The sequence below is a fragment of the Aegilops tauschii genome, chromosome 4, assembly GCF_002575655.3.
Source record: "Aegilops tauschii subsp. strangulata cultivar AL8/78 chromosome 4, Aet v6.0, whole genome shotgun sequence".
Taxonomy (NCBI): domain Eukaryota; kingdom Viridiplantae; phylum Streptophyta; class Magnoliopsida; order Poales; family Poaceae; genus Aegilops; species Aegilops tauschii.
This window is the reverse complement of record NC_053038.3, coordinates 486,971,695-486,986,191: the sequence shown is the minus strand read 5'-3', so window position 1 is coordinate 486,986,191 and position 14,497 is coordinate 486,971,695. Positions and strand designations below refer to the sequence as shown.

The 14,497-nt window shown below is 50.1% G+C and overlaps 1 protein-coding gene and 1 long non-coding RNA gene across 9 annotated transcripts; one reads left to right on the top strand and one right to left on the bottom strand.

Annotated features, from left to right (window-relative positions):
* Positions 1 to 424: 424 nt before the first annotated feature.
* On the bottom strand, positions 425 to 6,660 carry LOC109760849 (uncharacterized). Of its 8 annotated transcripts, none has more exons than XR_012182561.1 (9): positions 5,845 to 6,660; positions 5,706 to 5,761; positions 5,514 to 5,612; positions 3,598 to 5,406; positions 2,731 to 2,917; positions 1,564 to 1,723; positions 1,097 to 1,166; positions 843 to 948; positions 425 to 689 (listed from the first exon to the last, which is right to left on the bottom strand). It is a non-coding gene; the product is annotated as an uncharacterized lncRNA (long non-coding RNA). The 8 variants fall into 8 exon arrangements; XR_012182560.1 differs by having other exon boundaries at positions 5,519 to 5,612; XR_012182564.1 differs by lacking the exon at positions 5,514 to 5,612 and having other exon boundaries at positions 3,598 to 3,671; positions 4,165 to 5,406.
* Positions 6,661 to 9,564: 2,904 nt separating this feature from the next.
* Positions 9,565 to 10,299, top strand: LOC109760848 (ethylene-responsive transcription factor 1B-like). The gene has a single exon (XM_020319652.1). It carries the CDS (start codon positions 9,565 to 9,567, stop codon positions 10,297 to 10,299), a length of 735 nt encoding a protein of 244 aa, XP_020175241.1.
* The last annotated feature ends 4,198 nt before the right edge of the window (positions 10,300 to 14,497 follow it).

The window sequence follows — 14,497 nt, the reverse complement described above, 5'->3', positions numbered from 1 at the left end:
AACTATGTTTGTGCAATTTCTCCCATGAAAGTATTTTTTCAAATTATGTAGGTTTAGATACGGGGTCTGCTCGGCCGTGCATGTTTTTGACTCGCAAATGCGATCATCGTGAAACCGCAAACACGTTTTGCGGGTCGTATTTTTGCGGGGTCTGCTAGAGTTGCTCTTAATATCTTGAATTTGTATTGCATGCTGACCTGCTGTTGCTTCCTTGGGGCTGGCTGGCGAAGACTAGGCGATGCGCCGTCGCCGTGATGGGCGAACAAGATGGGGAGAGGCGGAGTAGAGGGAAGACCTTGGTAAGTCTTGGCGAGCGAGAGTCGTCTATTCACAACACACTAGATCGGATTCGCGCCTCGGCGCGAGGGTGTCGGTCATAATGTTTTGACAAAGCGTGTACAAATTGTATGTAGGAAACCAGGTATAGCATGTGCAGGCAACTATTTGTGTTAGAAGCATAACATAATGGATCTGAAGATGACAATCACATTATAAGACAGAATCAAGCTTGGTGCTTTCATACGATGAGAGATAGAACACATGACCATTTTTTACGACAGAGAGATAGGAACACATGACCATTTTGTACAACTATTTACAACGGCGGACTTCCTGCTACCGGCCACTTCGCCGGCCAAGCGGCACTGCTCCGCGCATTTAGGAGCAACTCAGTCACTGCGCCGAGGCTGCTACACTCCAGCAACATCACCAAAAATCACCATCGTCATGCGCGCAATAACAACATATCAGATCAGAAACCCTAGGCCAAAGGGAATGAAACCGCGGAAAGCAAAGAGGCGAGAAGGGGCAAGAGGGGTGAGGGGGATGGGAAGGGATCTCACCATGGCCGGGATCTAGCAAGGAGGTCGCACCAGCGACGCGGTAGGAGCGCTAGGCGAGCTCGTCGCTGCCGCTGCTGAGGGCCAGGTGAACTCGTCGCTTTGCCGGCTAGAATGCAAAGGTTTTAAAAGTCAAAGACTAATGCAATGTAGAATTCATGTTTCTAGCACAACCAACCATTATTTATAAGATAGGACATGCACTTCTTATCACCAAGTAATCTTATATGTCACAGGAGGCTATATTAGAGTTTTACCTTCATTGTCATCGATGCACATCGGATCAGTGCTCCTTGACCCTTTCATAATGTGGTTATTGCTGGTTCCCTGGGATGAGTGAAACTGCATTAGTATTTGTATCTACGCTTGTTCAGAAACAATTTGACTGTAATCAATCTGAAGAATATAAGGACTGTTATTCCTTGTTTGAAAATGGCAAAATCTACATGGCATAAAAGAGTCAGTATCCAGCCCGGTAATACTTGTATAGAACATATACAATTGTGCTCCCGATAATACCTAATATACATATTTGAAGTACCCATATATCAAAAGCATCAGCAAAGCAAAATCAAGAAGACAATCGATATCAACTATAACCACAAGCATTGAATATATACTTATCCATTCATTGGTAACATGTTTCAGGCTGTACATTTACATAGGGCAAGATTCAGTACAAAATGACGACTTGCAGGAGCTGAAACTACTGAAACTCTTATACCTATGGAAATAGCGCTACACGAAGGTGAGTCGGCAGCAATAAGGAGAAACAGGGCAGCAGTGTAGCAATGCACTCTTCCGGCCTCCCTTGCACTTCCACAATTTCAAGGCGACCTCCCATTTTGTCCCTCCCACAAGCTGTGGCACATACACATGCTGATCTGTATGTCGAGGTGTAGAAAATGGAATAAGGTCATTCGTAGATAAAAACATTGGTCATGCAAGGCAGATTCAATTCCTTCTGTACTTGGAATAAGATAACTCCATACTCATAATACATAATACCATCGAAGACAAAAGATTACATCTACCATAACAATAATCTAATATCACCTCCTCCTTTAAGTCATGAGAAGGGAAATCAAATGGCATAAAACGGGCTTCTCCGAAGCTCAGTTATATAAGTGAAATAAAGGAGACCACATCACCCAACAAAAGATATATTCGCCCTTGCATTAGATATTAGCTCACATATATGTATTAGTGGCAGATCCAACTTCCAAAGCTCAATGAAAAATTGATAGCATATCATTTGATGTTGCGGTCAAAGGTTATCAAGTGTTTATTTCCACAATCAAAAGATACTTCTGCATTAAAACTGGAACACGCTAAAGTTTCTAGTTACTCACTCTGTTGCAGAACTGGAAATAATCACATACTGGTTCATGCAAGAACCACATCAGTTATAATATCATGGACCAAAACATCATCCTCTTCTTTACCAAAATATAAAGTAGCAGCCTACTCTATAAAATCAAATTAAGTATACTTAACAATGCAACATATCACATTGTGTGGAACTGCAGAACTGGAACGGATAAGCAAGGACATATACACCATATACTCTGCACTCTAACATGCCTGAGGTAAAGACATTACAGGTTAGAAAAAATAGGTAGAAAATTATAGCCTTACAGGGAATAAACTTAATGTAACTATAATACTCAATCCAAATATGGTGCCAATCCATTTATGCTGGCCAGGTTAATTCTCTAAGAAATACACAAATGAATTGATACTTAATTCCTGAATCTAGTTAGCAATCTAAATCAACCTACAATCTCCAGCCCCAAAAAATACAAAAGCAGCGCATAAATCACTATTTAAAAGGATCCTGAGAATAATGACACCAGAATAAATTAGAACAGAGATTAGGGATCGACCTAACCTAGGCCACAACTCATAGAAGTGACGTTGAGGTGTAAGTACCCAGCATGTGGAACGGGAGGCTTCAGTACATCACAACAGTGTTGTTGGGGAGAGCCGCTCTTGTAAATGAAGCATCCCTTTCCAGGAGACGACCTTCTAGGTCTTCATGTTCATATACAGAGAATGCAACTATTGCCGCCTCATCCCTGTACATATTTATGAACTAAAAGAATCAGACTTAACCAAGAGAGCCCTGTTCAAAGAGTTTCACTGGGTAAAGAAAAACAGAGGATAAAAAAGCTTGCATATTTATTAGGAACGAGTGAGTGGTACTGCATACTTACTTGAAATGTTTTATCATTTGCAAGCCTGGAACACTACAACAGCATGTGAATGTAAATGAAAAGTAACATCGACACATTGTTACATACTGTCATGTCCAGTGTCTCGTATTTAGAAAACAGAAGCTATTTAAAATATGATGGTTGGGACATATCTCGAGGGAAGTTCAAAAGCTAAATCTGACTAAACACGCCTTTTTTTGCCTGAATACTTGGAAATCAGCGACTTACTATAGAGCATGTCTCCAACAATACAGTTCAGGTTGAAATGAACCGAGCATTTAATGTTTATTAAATAATAGAAGATATACAAAACTAATCCTTCAAGAACAACCTGCAATGGAAAGCATTTTAGAACACATGTGTTTTTTCTTAGTGCCTGAAACAAATGCATGTTTACATGAGAGGAAAGGTCACTAAACGCTACTCTGTATCATGTTGGCAAGCTGACTGGCTACTTGGCATGGAAGAATGCTTTCACCAGGCAGAGCTAGCTAAAATTAGAAGAAAAAATCAAGCAGACTTGACAACAGGAGCATACAGACCTTCGTCGATGTCGTTGTCATCTTCGATTTAATAGAGAAACCAGAATAGCTTGAATACCATGTCTTTTCTTTACCTGAATACACATATACAACTAATGTTTGTCAGTTCCAAAATCCAGCCAAAACTGAAGTTATGCATGGGCATGATCCATTGAAAGTTGATTTTGTACAGAGGGCAATGGATTTCTAAGTTGATTTGCAAGGAAAATTGATGTAATTATGTGCCAATAGGATACATTCAGAATGCTAGAAACCTATGGAGAGGAAAAGCAAGTACATATTTATAGAGGTCAAGACTCAACTTGAATCTAGAATAGCAGATGTAGTTTCACCGTGATCAATTTAGACAATACTGAAATTGGGGTGACTGTGATTTGCATATCAGTATTAGGTCAATTCTTAGTCTGCTCACAGAATGTTGATCAAGAGTTCTACGGCCATATGCATTATTTATTGGAACCATTTAGTAGTAGGTTTTGGGTCTACATCAAATGTGTTCACAGAAACAAATAACATCCAGCATCATAAAGGAAATATGTGGGGTGGCATTAATGGAGATGAACTTACCTGACAGTAACCAACTTTCTACCAATGTGCAAAAGAACAGATACCCCATGATAAAAGAACACAAACCACGTGTGCATCCACGATTTCAAGATAACCTTAATTGGGGTCAGTATCCAAAATAGTCACAAATTCAGTTGCAAACTACCATACAACAAATCCAGAACTATTTCCCACAGTTTATCTTAACCACATTAGATCAAGGACCAACAACAAACAATAAAAGATCAAGAACAACTTATATGCAATAAAGGTATGAGAGAGAAGAAATATTTACATAAGACAGCTATAAACACTGGAGCATAAATAAGCAACACCTTTAAATACAAATAAAAAGGGTTCAGGGTTCAATGCATAGTGGGCTCAGACTTGCCTTTCCTCGATCATATAATCTACCCCCATCATCTCTTATCACCAGATCAATCTGTTTATACTGTGAAGCTGCCCTGGTTATCACTCAACAAGAATGACCATCCAAGGACAGAACAATAAGTATCACCGGATCAAAAAGGATTCTAGAGACAAGAGGGAGGATCCAACTTGATACCCACAGGTGCCTTAATTGCTCAAAGGCACACTTATTTCAGCCACGGCTAATCATCATCGCCCATATGTGTGCGAGGAGCGACGGCTAGGTCACACCCATATGCCGTGATTGGATATTTTTTCACCCATGTGAAATGACCAAAATGCCCTCGGCGGCCACCCAATTTTACGCGCGGTGGCACGACCGGGAGGTAACTGCTCATTCAACCATGCTACAGGGGGACGAGATTTGATCCGACGGACGAGGTCTTCCAGCGGCTCGATCCGACGGCCGGTATCGCATCAAGCAAACTGATCGGACGGTCAGAATGCTCTAATCGCCGAGGAGGCTTGTAGGGACGTTCGTCTCATGTTTCTGGATAGATACCCACAAGTGCCTCGATTGCTCGAGAGCATGCCTATATCATCCATAACTGATCATCATAGCCCTGGCCATGTCCCATGTAGTAGCCGAAGCAGAGCAGGGGAAGATGGAGCTTACCGAGGGAGGTTGTAACCAAGGCAGTACTCAGTGGGCACCGGGGTTGCACCTGAACGCCATCAAACCGGCGAGGAACCACGTCGGAGTTGCGCCTTGCACCATCCCGCCGACGAGCACGAACGCCACTGGCACCGAAGCGGCCAAGGAGGCAATGTGTAGCACGTCTAGGAGCACCATCAGGGGTGGAGATGACTGGGGCCTAGTCAGTTCTCTTTTAGCTGCAATCAAGGATAAGATTTTTTAGAACATTATTGTGGTGCATAGGTCAACTCCATCAGAGGAGAGGAGTTCAGGTGCAAACAAGGTACAAATATTTTGATCTCACTTAACAAATTGACAATGTGTGCCACAGTAGAGCAATATGGATCCCTGCTAGTTAACCTGGACTAATACTATGTACAAGAGGGTTGACCAAAAGGGGCTCCTACAAAGAATAGACCAGTCGGCAGCAAAACAAGTGTCAAGATCCTGGCTCAACTGAAGCAGACGGTGAAAACCAGGTCAAAACGAGGCTTACCCATAGATTGATGAGTGCGACAACCAATCTGGCCCAACGACCACAAGAATAAAGATCTGCAGGCAACAGAAATCCAAAATCAATTAACCAGGGCCAATCCAATTGAGAGAAAGCACAAGCGACGTGGGGAATGGCTCACCTGACAGTCGTCGGAATGGCGCCCCTGAATCATCACGTACGAGATGCTCGAGTTAGGCCATGGCCGCCGCCGTGCTCAGAGCTCGGCCCCGACCCCCGCCGCGCTCACCAACGCACCCACACGCCTGGGCTCGAGCTCGGCCATGGCCGCCATCACGCCCTGATCCGGATCCAGAGCGCCCTTCCACCCCTCAGCGCGCGTTGCTCGCCGCCGGGCATCACGGATGTGGTCGCCGCTCGGCCATCTTTGAATCCGGCCACCGCGGCCCGACCGGCGGGCAGGTGATTCGGGCGACGGAAGGGGAGGGGAGGGGAGGAGGCGGAGCACGGGAGATGAAGGGTGGCGGCAGCGGCGAGTGCGGGGATGGTGGGGGCGACTGGGAGGACGAAGAGGCGAGGCAGACGCCCTCCCTCGTCTCATCCATTGACGGGCCGCGGTCATCGGCGAAGGCCACGGCGAGCGGGACTGGCGTGGCGGCCCGTTGCTCGCCCGTCGAGCTCGAGCTCGTCCATGGCCGCCGCGGCGGGTAGGGCGGGACGGTGGGGCCGCGGTCATCGGCCACGGCCACGGCGAGCGGGACGGGCGGGGCGGGGCGGGGCAGGACCCAGGGCCGGGGCAGGGCGTTAGGGTTTGGGCGGCGCCAGATCAAGGGGCGGAAGGAGGAGGCCAGGCGAAGGCGGGGAAGGAGGAGAGGGAGGCACTGGTGGGGAGGAGGAGGCGGCGCGAGCGGGAGAGAAGCCGGCCGGAGGGGTGGAAGGAGGAGGCCGGGCGGCGGCGGGGAAGGAGGAGAGGAGGCGCGCGGGAGGGGAGCCCGCTAGGGTTGTCTCCACGAGAGCCGCCTCCTTTTTATACCCCCTGTTGGTGAAATGATGGAAATGCCCTTGGTGGGGCAGCGGAATTACGCGCGGTGGCACGAGACGACGGTAACTATTCATTGTAGCAGTGTTAGTTTTCGATCCGACGGCCAGGATCTTCCAGGAGCGACATCCAACGGTCAAAATCGCATCAAAAAACCGATCCGACGGCCGAGAGTCGCTCAGCTCTGAGAAGCCTCATGTTCTCCCAAGTAACGTATATCTGGATCCGACCTGATGCATTACGAGTCATCTAACGCACGCACGGGACAGTAGCAGTTTACGTATGGGCCTTAGCTGGGCTACTCCCGTGAAGATTTCTGGCCTAAAAGGTTTTCGCTTGTGAATTCCAAATTATGATGGGTGCAGCCGTGATTTTCTAATGGGTTCACGCACACGATAACCCTACATACGCGTACATGGCAGCAGAAAATCGTTGGGTTCACTTGAACCCAACGCCTCAACGCTGGCTCCGCCCCTGGGGCTGAGGCTGGACGCCGGGGCGATGGCCCCGGAGCTTGGGCGTCGTTCCTGCTGGGCGACACGGTGGTGTTGGCTGCGGACCGGAGCGCGGCGGGTCGTGGGGCTTGGCCCTCAGATCTGAGTCAGCGTGGGTACTCAGGCTCTGGCCTGGGTGAAGGAGAGGCGACCGACGAGGCATCCCATCCTGCTGTGGCGATGGGGATGCAAGTTTCGGCTGTCGGGGTGGCTGATGCGTGGAGGTGCAGCGAGGGTAGGTCCGAAGGTGGGCTGACGGATTGGCTGTCGACTAGAGGATTTCGAGGGCTGGGTGAAAACCCGTTTCTGGCCATGGCTGGAGCCTGTGACGGCGGCGTCCGTGGACGCCATGACCTTCCTGAAGGCGTCGACGGGATGCTCTCTTTTCCTCTGCGAGGGAAACTCCAGACCCGAGGGTCGGTCGTTGGCGGCGTGTTGACGTCGTTCCCCTCTTGAGGGCATTGATTTTGAAGGTTAATCCAGTCAGAGGGACCAGTGGGTGTGTTGGGAGGTTGGGTGGTGGAAGGCGTTGATGTGGCGTCGAGACTTCTGTGGCAACGATGATGGGGCGAGTGAAGTCGGAGGCGTTGCGGTGGTTGCGGTAGTCGGCTCTTCTCCGACGTGTCCGTGAGATTACCTCGGTTTGTTTGTTGCGGTGAAGTCGGAGCTGCGGCGGCGGGGCCCATGACAGGCAGCAGGTGGTCCATTCGGTGGTCTTCCACGGCGCCAGCCTGGCATAGTTCTTCTTTGGATCTCTCCTTTAGAGTCGGAGCTGTGCTACCCTCGACGTGGGTGGCTGAGTTCTGGCACGGTCTATATGTGCCGCTGAACGGTTTGTGACGGTTTTAGCCCGGTTCTTCGTTAATTAACCGGACAATTCTCTTCTGCTTAATTAATGGATGAGGCAAAGCTTTTGCCTCCGTTTGAAAAAAAAGACATTTCTGTCCTCAAATTGAAATAAAGTGTGCCAGTAGGCTTTCCCAAAAAACAAAACGATAGGAACAAACCAGGTAGCCAATTTCGACCCCACCAACACGATCATGCACAAAGAAAGGACAAACAAGACCGCTTAACATGGGCAAAATATATAGATGCTGCATTATGGTTACGAAACGATGGAAATATTTATGTAGGTGGTTTCTGCCCCCTCTGCATCGAAGGCGCGAACAACCAAACAGGCCTCCTGGATATCATCCAAGGGGGAAGTTCTTTATTGAATCCTAGGGGCTTAGATTGAGAAGACGAGTAAGTTGTGTTACTTTATAGCTGGCGAGTGGCGACTAGTACCTGCTAAGCATCGTACGAGAGAGAATAAAACAAAGCGTATAATATGGGCCTATGTGCTGGTTCATTGTATGTGAACCTTCACAGGCACCTGCTACGATTAGTGTAAGCTTGCGTTGTTCATATACGAGGTGTCAGACACCTGCTTATCTGTATCCGGGTCCTATGAAACCATAAAAGATGCAAGCGCAGTAATGCTAGATCAGAGTGTGTGCTTACACTAATGGCTTATCGTTGCTGCCGGGGCTATTTTCGTCCTGTCCATCTGCATGCATGCACATGGAGTGCCGCATATATGCATGAGCCTTTCCATATGTATATGTACTTCATGTGCTAGATTCGGTGAGCCATTGCCATCCAGCTATATATACGTGGCATCCTTCCATATCATCACTTTATATAGTACCCGGCAAAAGATAATACAAAAAAAAAGTGCGGTTTACAACTTTACATACGTACATATGTACGGTTATGATAGCCATGTCCTTTTGAATGGCGTTTACATACGTACACATATCTATACGGTTATGATAACCGTCCTTTTAAATGGCGTTTACATACATATTCACTCCGTTTCAAAATAAGTGTCGTACTTTTAGTTCAAATTTATTCTGTGAAAGCTGCAAATCCATCGCTCGACCATCATCCGAAATTTAAAGTGCGCTATATAGAGCTTCCGATCGACAGCACAAGGAAATACTCCTACGATGAACTTGTTGACCATGCATGCATATGATAGGGTTGCACTAGTTAAAGTAATAAGAAGAGAGATTGACCGCCGATGGATACGGAGAGGTACGTCGCGGTGACGCCCAAGTTCTCTGTCGTATCCAGCCGCCCTACGTCAACATTTGCATCTGTGCATTCCACCTGATGGATGGAGAAGTTTATCAGGCCTAGCTACTGGCCTAGTGACTCTTAGTATTTCATCAGTTTCTGTCGTTATAAGTCAAAGCTTGTCTGCCGTCTGTGCGGCTTGATTAAGCTTCTCCGCTCCCCCCCTTGGATCTCGTCTCCTCGCTGAGTTATATAAGGTACTGTACACTTTACGTAGATGCTAAACATGGAACTAAACCACCTACAGATGGAGCTACCTACCTATGATGGCTTCCACTGCTACCACGGCTACTCCATTTCTTTCTCATCAAATGCACACTACACGCATCATCAGCCTGCTCCTCAAGCTCAAGCTCATGATGACACGGGGATCGACCACCAGTTGTTCTCCTTCTCCTTCCCCATGGAGGCCACCTCCACCTCCTTCACTACACCTCCCGCGGCCTCAGGCGCCTGGGAGGAGATCATGACGGCGCCTGTCGCTTCACCGTCGTTGTTACCGCAGGGGAGCTCCAGTAGTTCACGCGATACACCGGACTCGCCACTCATCGGGGTGCGGAAGCGGCCGTGGGGCAAGTACGCGGCGGAGATCCGGGACTCCACCCGCAATGGCGCCCGAGTTTGGCTTGGTACCTTCGACACCCCACAAGCCGCCGCACTCGCCTACGACCAGGCCGCCTTCTCCGTGCGCGGCCCGGCCGCCGTGCTCAACTTCCCGGTCAAGCTCGTGCAGGAGTCGCTGCGCACGCTGGACATCGGCTGCGCCGCCGCGGGGGACTCGCCTGCTCTCGCGCTCAAGCGGCGGCACTGCATCCGAAAGAGAAGACCCAACAAAAAGAGGATGTCCAGAGCCACGGCGACGGCAGCACAGGCGACGAGGCAGGAGGCAGCCACTACATCGTCGTTGTCAACGTGCGTGTTGGAGCTGGAGGACCTTGGAGCGGACTACCTCGACGAGCTGCTCGCCTTGTCCGAGCTGTGAGCCACCCAACCGCTCCTGCTATGGTGAACCAGCAGCTCCTGCAGCCACCGCTCCAAATCCATTTCCTTCCATGAGAGTGACGCCGTCTCGCGCAGCAGCGCTGAGTAAAAGAGGCTGGCCCGTGGTCGATGTCCATGATTGTAGATGATCCGTTTCTAATTTTTTACTTAAACCACGGCATGCAACACAGTTTTTAGGTGTGTCGTTTTTGGGTCATTCTTGGGCCTTCTTGCTAATACGGTCGGATGCACTAAGATTAAAGTGAAATCGGGTAGCGTGGAGGTGATGGATGCATTTATCCTAGGCTACTCTTCTTCAGTCGGTTCATCAATTATAGATGACTATTATTTCATATCATTAGACTTTTCCCATGTCATTTATGATCATTGTAATAGAGAGCGCAATGAAGTAGCTCATGAACTAGTAAGGTTAGTTAAGTTTTCTCCTCCGAGTGATTGGATGGATGATGCCCCCTGATGGGGTTATCCCTCTAATTGTAAACGATGCTACATTATTTATGAATGAATAAAGGAGAAGTTTGTAAAAGAAAACAGGTATCATACTCCGTCCGTCCCTAAAAGACTGCACGCCTACACTCCACCACTTCTCCGAAAATAAGTGTAGGTCTGGCTTCTAAGCGGTAATTTTGCGTTCGCCCCCTTGGTCTATGCCTCGAGGTAACCGCAGCTAGCAAGATGCATGCACAACTGTATATGTGAATCGAAGCAACACTATTGCTGCCAGTAGCTTAAATGAGGGAGGAAGGGGTTTCTGCAAAAAAAAGTTAATTTGTCATAGAATAGCCAGACCCCCACTCTTATGCGGACAAAGGAAGTATGGTTTTGTGGCCTGTCATCTGTCGACCTAAAAGCCTAGGAGGGGGGTGGGGGGCTCGGAGTTCTTAACTCCAAATTCATAAACATTGTCCTTGTCCAATTACAAAACTCTTTCCAAACTATGGGCGAATCTTCTTAAGCCAAGTACGTCCTAACTCCTTCAAATCCACATTTTTTGAATGGGCTCCAATGATGCTTGGCATGGTAATGAACCTATATGGAAGCGGTTAGAATCGTCGTATGCCCTCATGGTTTTTCAGACATTTTGGTGGCCAAGGTGAAGACCAGTAGCCTTGGGCCATCACATTTCATCGAAACATTTGCCCAACAGAGTCCAATAGTTGGGATCTATTAGTTGTGGAGGTGGCAGCCGACCGAGAAATCCTGGCACCTTAATGTGTTGGGGGCTCTTCGGTAAGTCGTTATATGCAAAGTTGGCGGAAGGGCCACACGTTGGTTGTTATGACCGGTTTAGCTTATAAACGGAGGAGGCCCACCAGGCAGTAGTTAGGGGCTTGGCCCACAAGTTATCTTAGATTAATTATTATGCAAGTTATCTAGGTTATAAGTATAGGCTGTAAGACTCTTTTCAGAATTAAGCAATGAAGATATTTTCTATCCCTATTGCCCGGCTCCCAGAGGAGCCGGAACCCTAGCCGCCGCCAGCCCTAACCGCCGCCGCCCTCCTCTTCCCTCGCGACGGCGCCGACGCGCCGGAGCGCGCGCCCTCGCCCCCAACCTCCGCGGTTCTGCCCTTATAACCTAAGGAGTAGAGACGGTAGGAACCCTAGTCTTACCAATTTGGTAATCGGAGACCAAGTTTCGATCATGTCGCTGCCACCACCACCGCCGGCGCTTTCCAGCGGCTCCACCGTGCCGATGACGACGGCGCCGCCCCTCACCGCGCCGATGACGACGGCGCCGCCCCTCACCGCGCCGATGACGTCCGCCGCCGGGACAACCGCGCTGGCAGGCCTCGTCTCCACCGCGGCCCCGGCTGCGCCGCCATCCCCGGTGCCCTCTGCGCCACCGCCGTCCGCCGTCTTCACACCGGAGCAGGTCACGGCTACCCTGCGGGACCTCATCACCGCCGTCCAGGGCCTCCACCTGCAGCAGCAGCAGTACGCGGCCGGGCCGTACATGCACCTGCCAACGGCGCCCGCTGTTGGGGAACGTAGCAATAATTCAAAATTTTCCTACGTGTCACCAAGACCAATCTAGGAGATGCTAGCAACGAGAGAGAGGGAGTGCATCTTCATACCCTTGAAGATCGCTAAGCGGAAGCGTTACAAGAACGCGGTTGATGGAGTCGTACTCGCAGCGATTCAAATCGCGGAAGATCCGATCTAGCGCCGAACGGACGGCGCCTCCGCGTTCAACACACGTACAGCCCGGGGACGTCTCCTCCTTCTTGATCCAGCAAGGGGAGAGGAGAAGTTGAGGGAGAACTCCAGCAGCACGACGGCGTGGTGGCAATGGAGCTCGTGGTTCTCCGGCAGAGCTTCGCTAAGCACTACAGAGGAGGAGGAGGAGGAGTATGAGGAGGGAGGGCTGCGCCAGGGAAGAGGTGCGGCTGCCCTCCCACCCCTCCACTATATATAGGGGCAAGGGGAGAGGGGGAGGCGCCCTAGGGTTTTCCCTAGGGGCGGCGACCAAGCAGATTGGATCTCCCTAGGGAAAATCCTAGGGAGACTTGCCCCCCAAGCCAAGCAGGTGGAGGCTTGCCTCCCAAGCCAGGTGGAGGCGCCCCACCTCCCCAAGTAACGTGGGAAAGGGTGTGGGGGGCGCACCACCCCTTAGTGGGCTGGTTTGCCCCTTCCCCTTTGGCCCATGAGGCCCTCCAACACTTGCCGGGGCTCCCGAAACACCTTTCGGTCATGCTGGCCATAGCCTGGTACCCCCGGAACACTTCCAGACTCCAATACCCTTCGTCCAATATATCGATCTTCACCGCCGGACCATTCCGGAACTCCTCGTGATGTCCGGGATCTCATCCGGGACTCCGAACAACCTTCGGTAACCACATACTATTTCCCATAACAACTCTAGCGTCACCGAACCTTAAGTGTGTAGACCCTACGGGTTCGGGAACCATGCAGACATGACCGAGACACCTCTCCGGCCAATAACCAATAGCGGGATCTGGATACCCATATTGGCTCCCACATGTTCCACGATGATCTCATCGGATGAACCACGATGTCGGGGATTCAATCAATCCCGTATACAATTCCCTTTGTCTATCGGTATGTTACTTGCCCGAGATTCGATCGTCGGTATCCCAATACCTCGTTCAATCTCGTTACCGGCAAGTCACTTTACTCGTTCTGTAACGCATGATCCCGTGGCTAACTCATTAGTCACATTGAGCTCATTATGATGATGCATTACCGAGTGGGCCCAGAGATACCTCTCCGTCATACGGAGTGACAAATCCCAGTCTCGATTCATGCCAACCCAGCAGACACTTTCGGAGATACCTGTAGTGCACTTTTATAGCCACCCAGTTACGTTGTGACGTTTGATACACCCAAAGCATTCCTACGGTATCTGGGAGTTGCACAATCTCATGGTCTAAGGAAATGATACTTGACATTAGAAAAGCTCTAGCAAACGAACTACACGATCTTGTGCTATGCTTAGGATTGGGTCTTGTCCATCACATCATTCTCCTAATGATGTGAACCCGTTATCAATGACATCCAATGTCTATGGTCAGGAAACCATAACCATCTGTTGATCAACGAGCTAGTCAACTAGAGGCTTACTAGGGACATGTTGTGGTCTATGTATTCACACATGTATTACGGTTTCCAGTTAATACAATTATAGCATTAACCATTTTATTATTGCCTCTAGGGCATATTTCCAACACCCGCTGCCGCCTACGACCACCCGCCATGGCCGCCCCAGGGCGTCTCCCCGTACGGTGCCCCTCTGATGTTGTCGTTCCAGGCGGCTCGGGCGGCCCTCCGGCTGCCGCGGCGCCCCTCTGGCCCTTGGTGCCGACGCCGTCATCGGGCCCTTGGCCGCTCCAGCAGATGCCGCAGGCGGCGGCCACCGGACCGCGGCATCCTTTCTCCGCGCCGCCTTGCACCGGGCAGCCGCTGCTGCCGTTCCAGGCGAGACACCCCGGCAGGACCACGCCGGCCGCGGCCCCTCTGTGGTACTTGTAGCCACCCTCCCCCGCGGCCACCGATGCCCCCGCCCACTCCCCGCCACCGACGCTACAACCACCGGCACCGCCCCTGCCTAGCTCGGGGGCACCCCCGCCGACCGGCCTCCCGCTTCATCAGGTCATGTTCCCGCCCTCCCCGTCGCCACATCCAGCGTGGGCGGCTGGGTCTTCGCCTTCGCCGGTC

Excerpts from the sequence above, each read along its gene's own strand:
- LOC109760848 (XM_020319652.1), top strand. The coding sequence starts at position 9,565 with ATGGAGCTACCTACCTATGATGGCTTCCACTGCTACCACGGCTACTCC.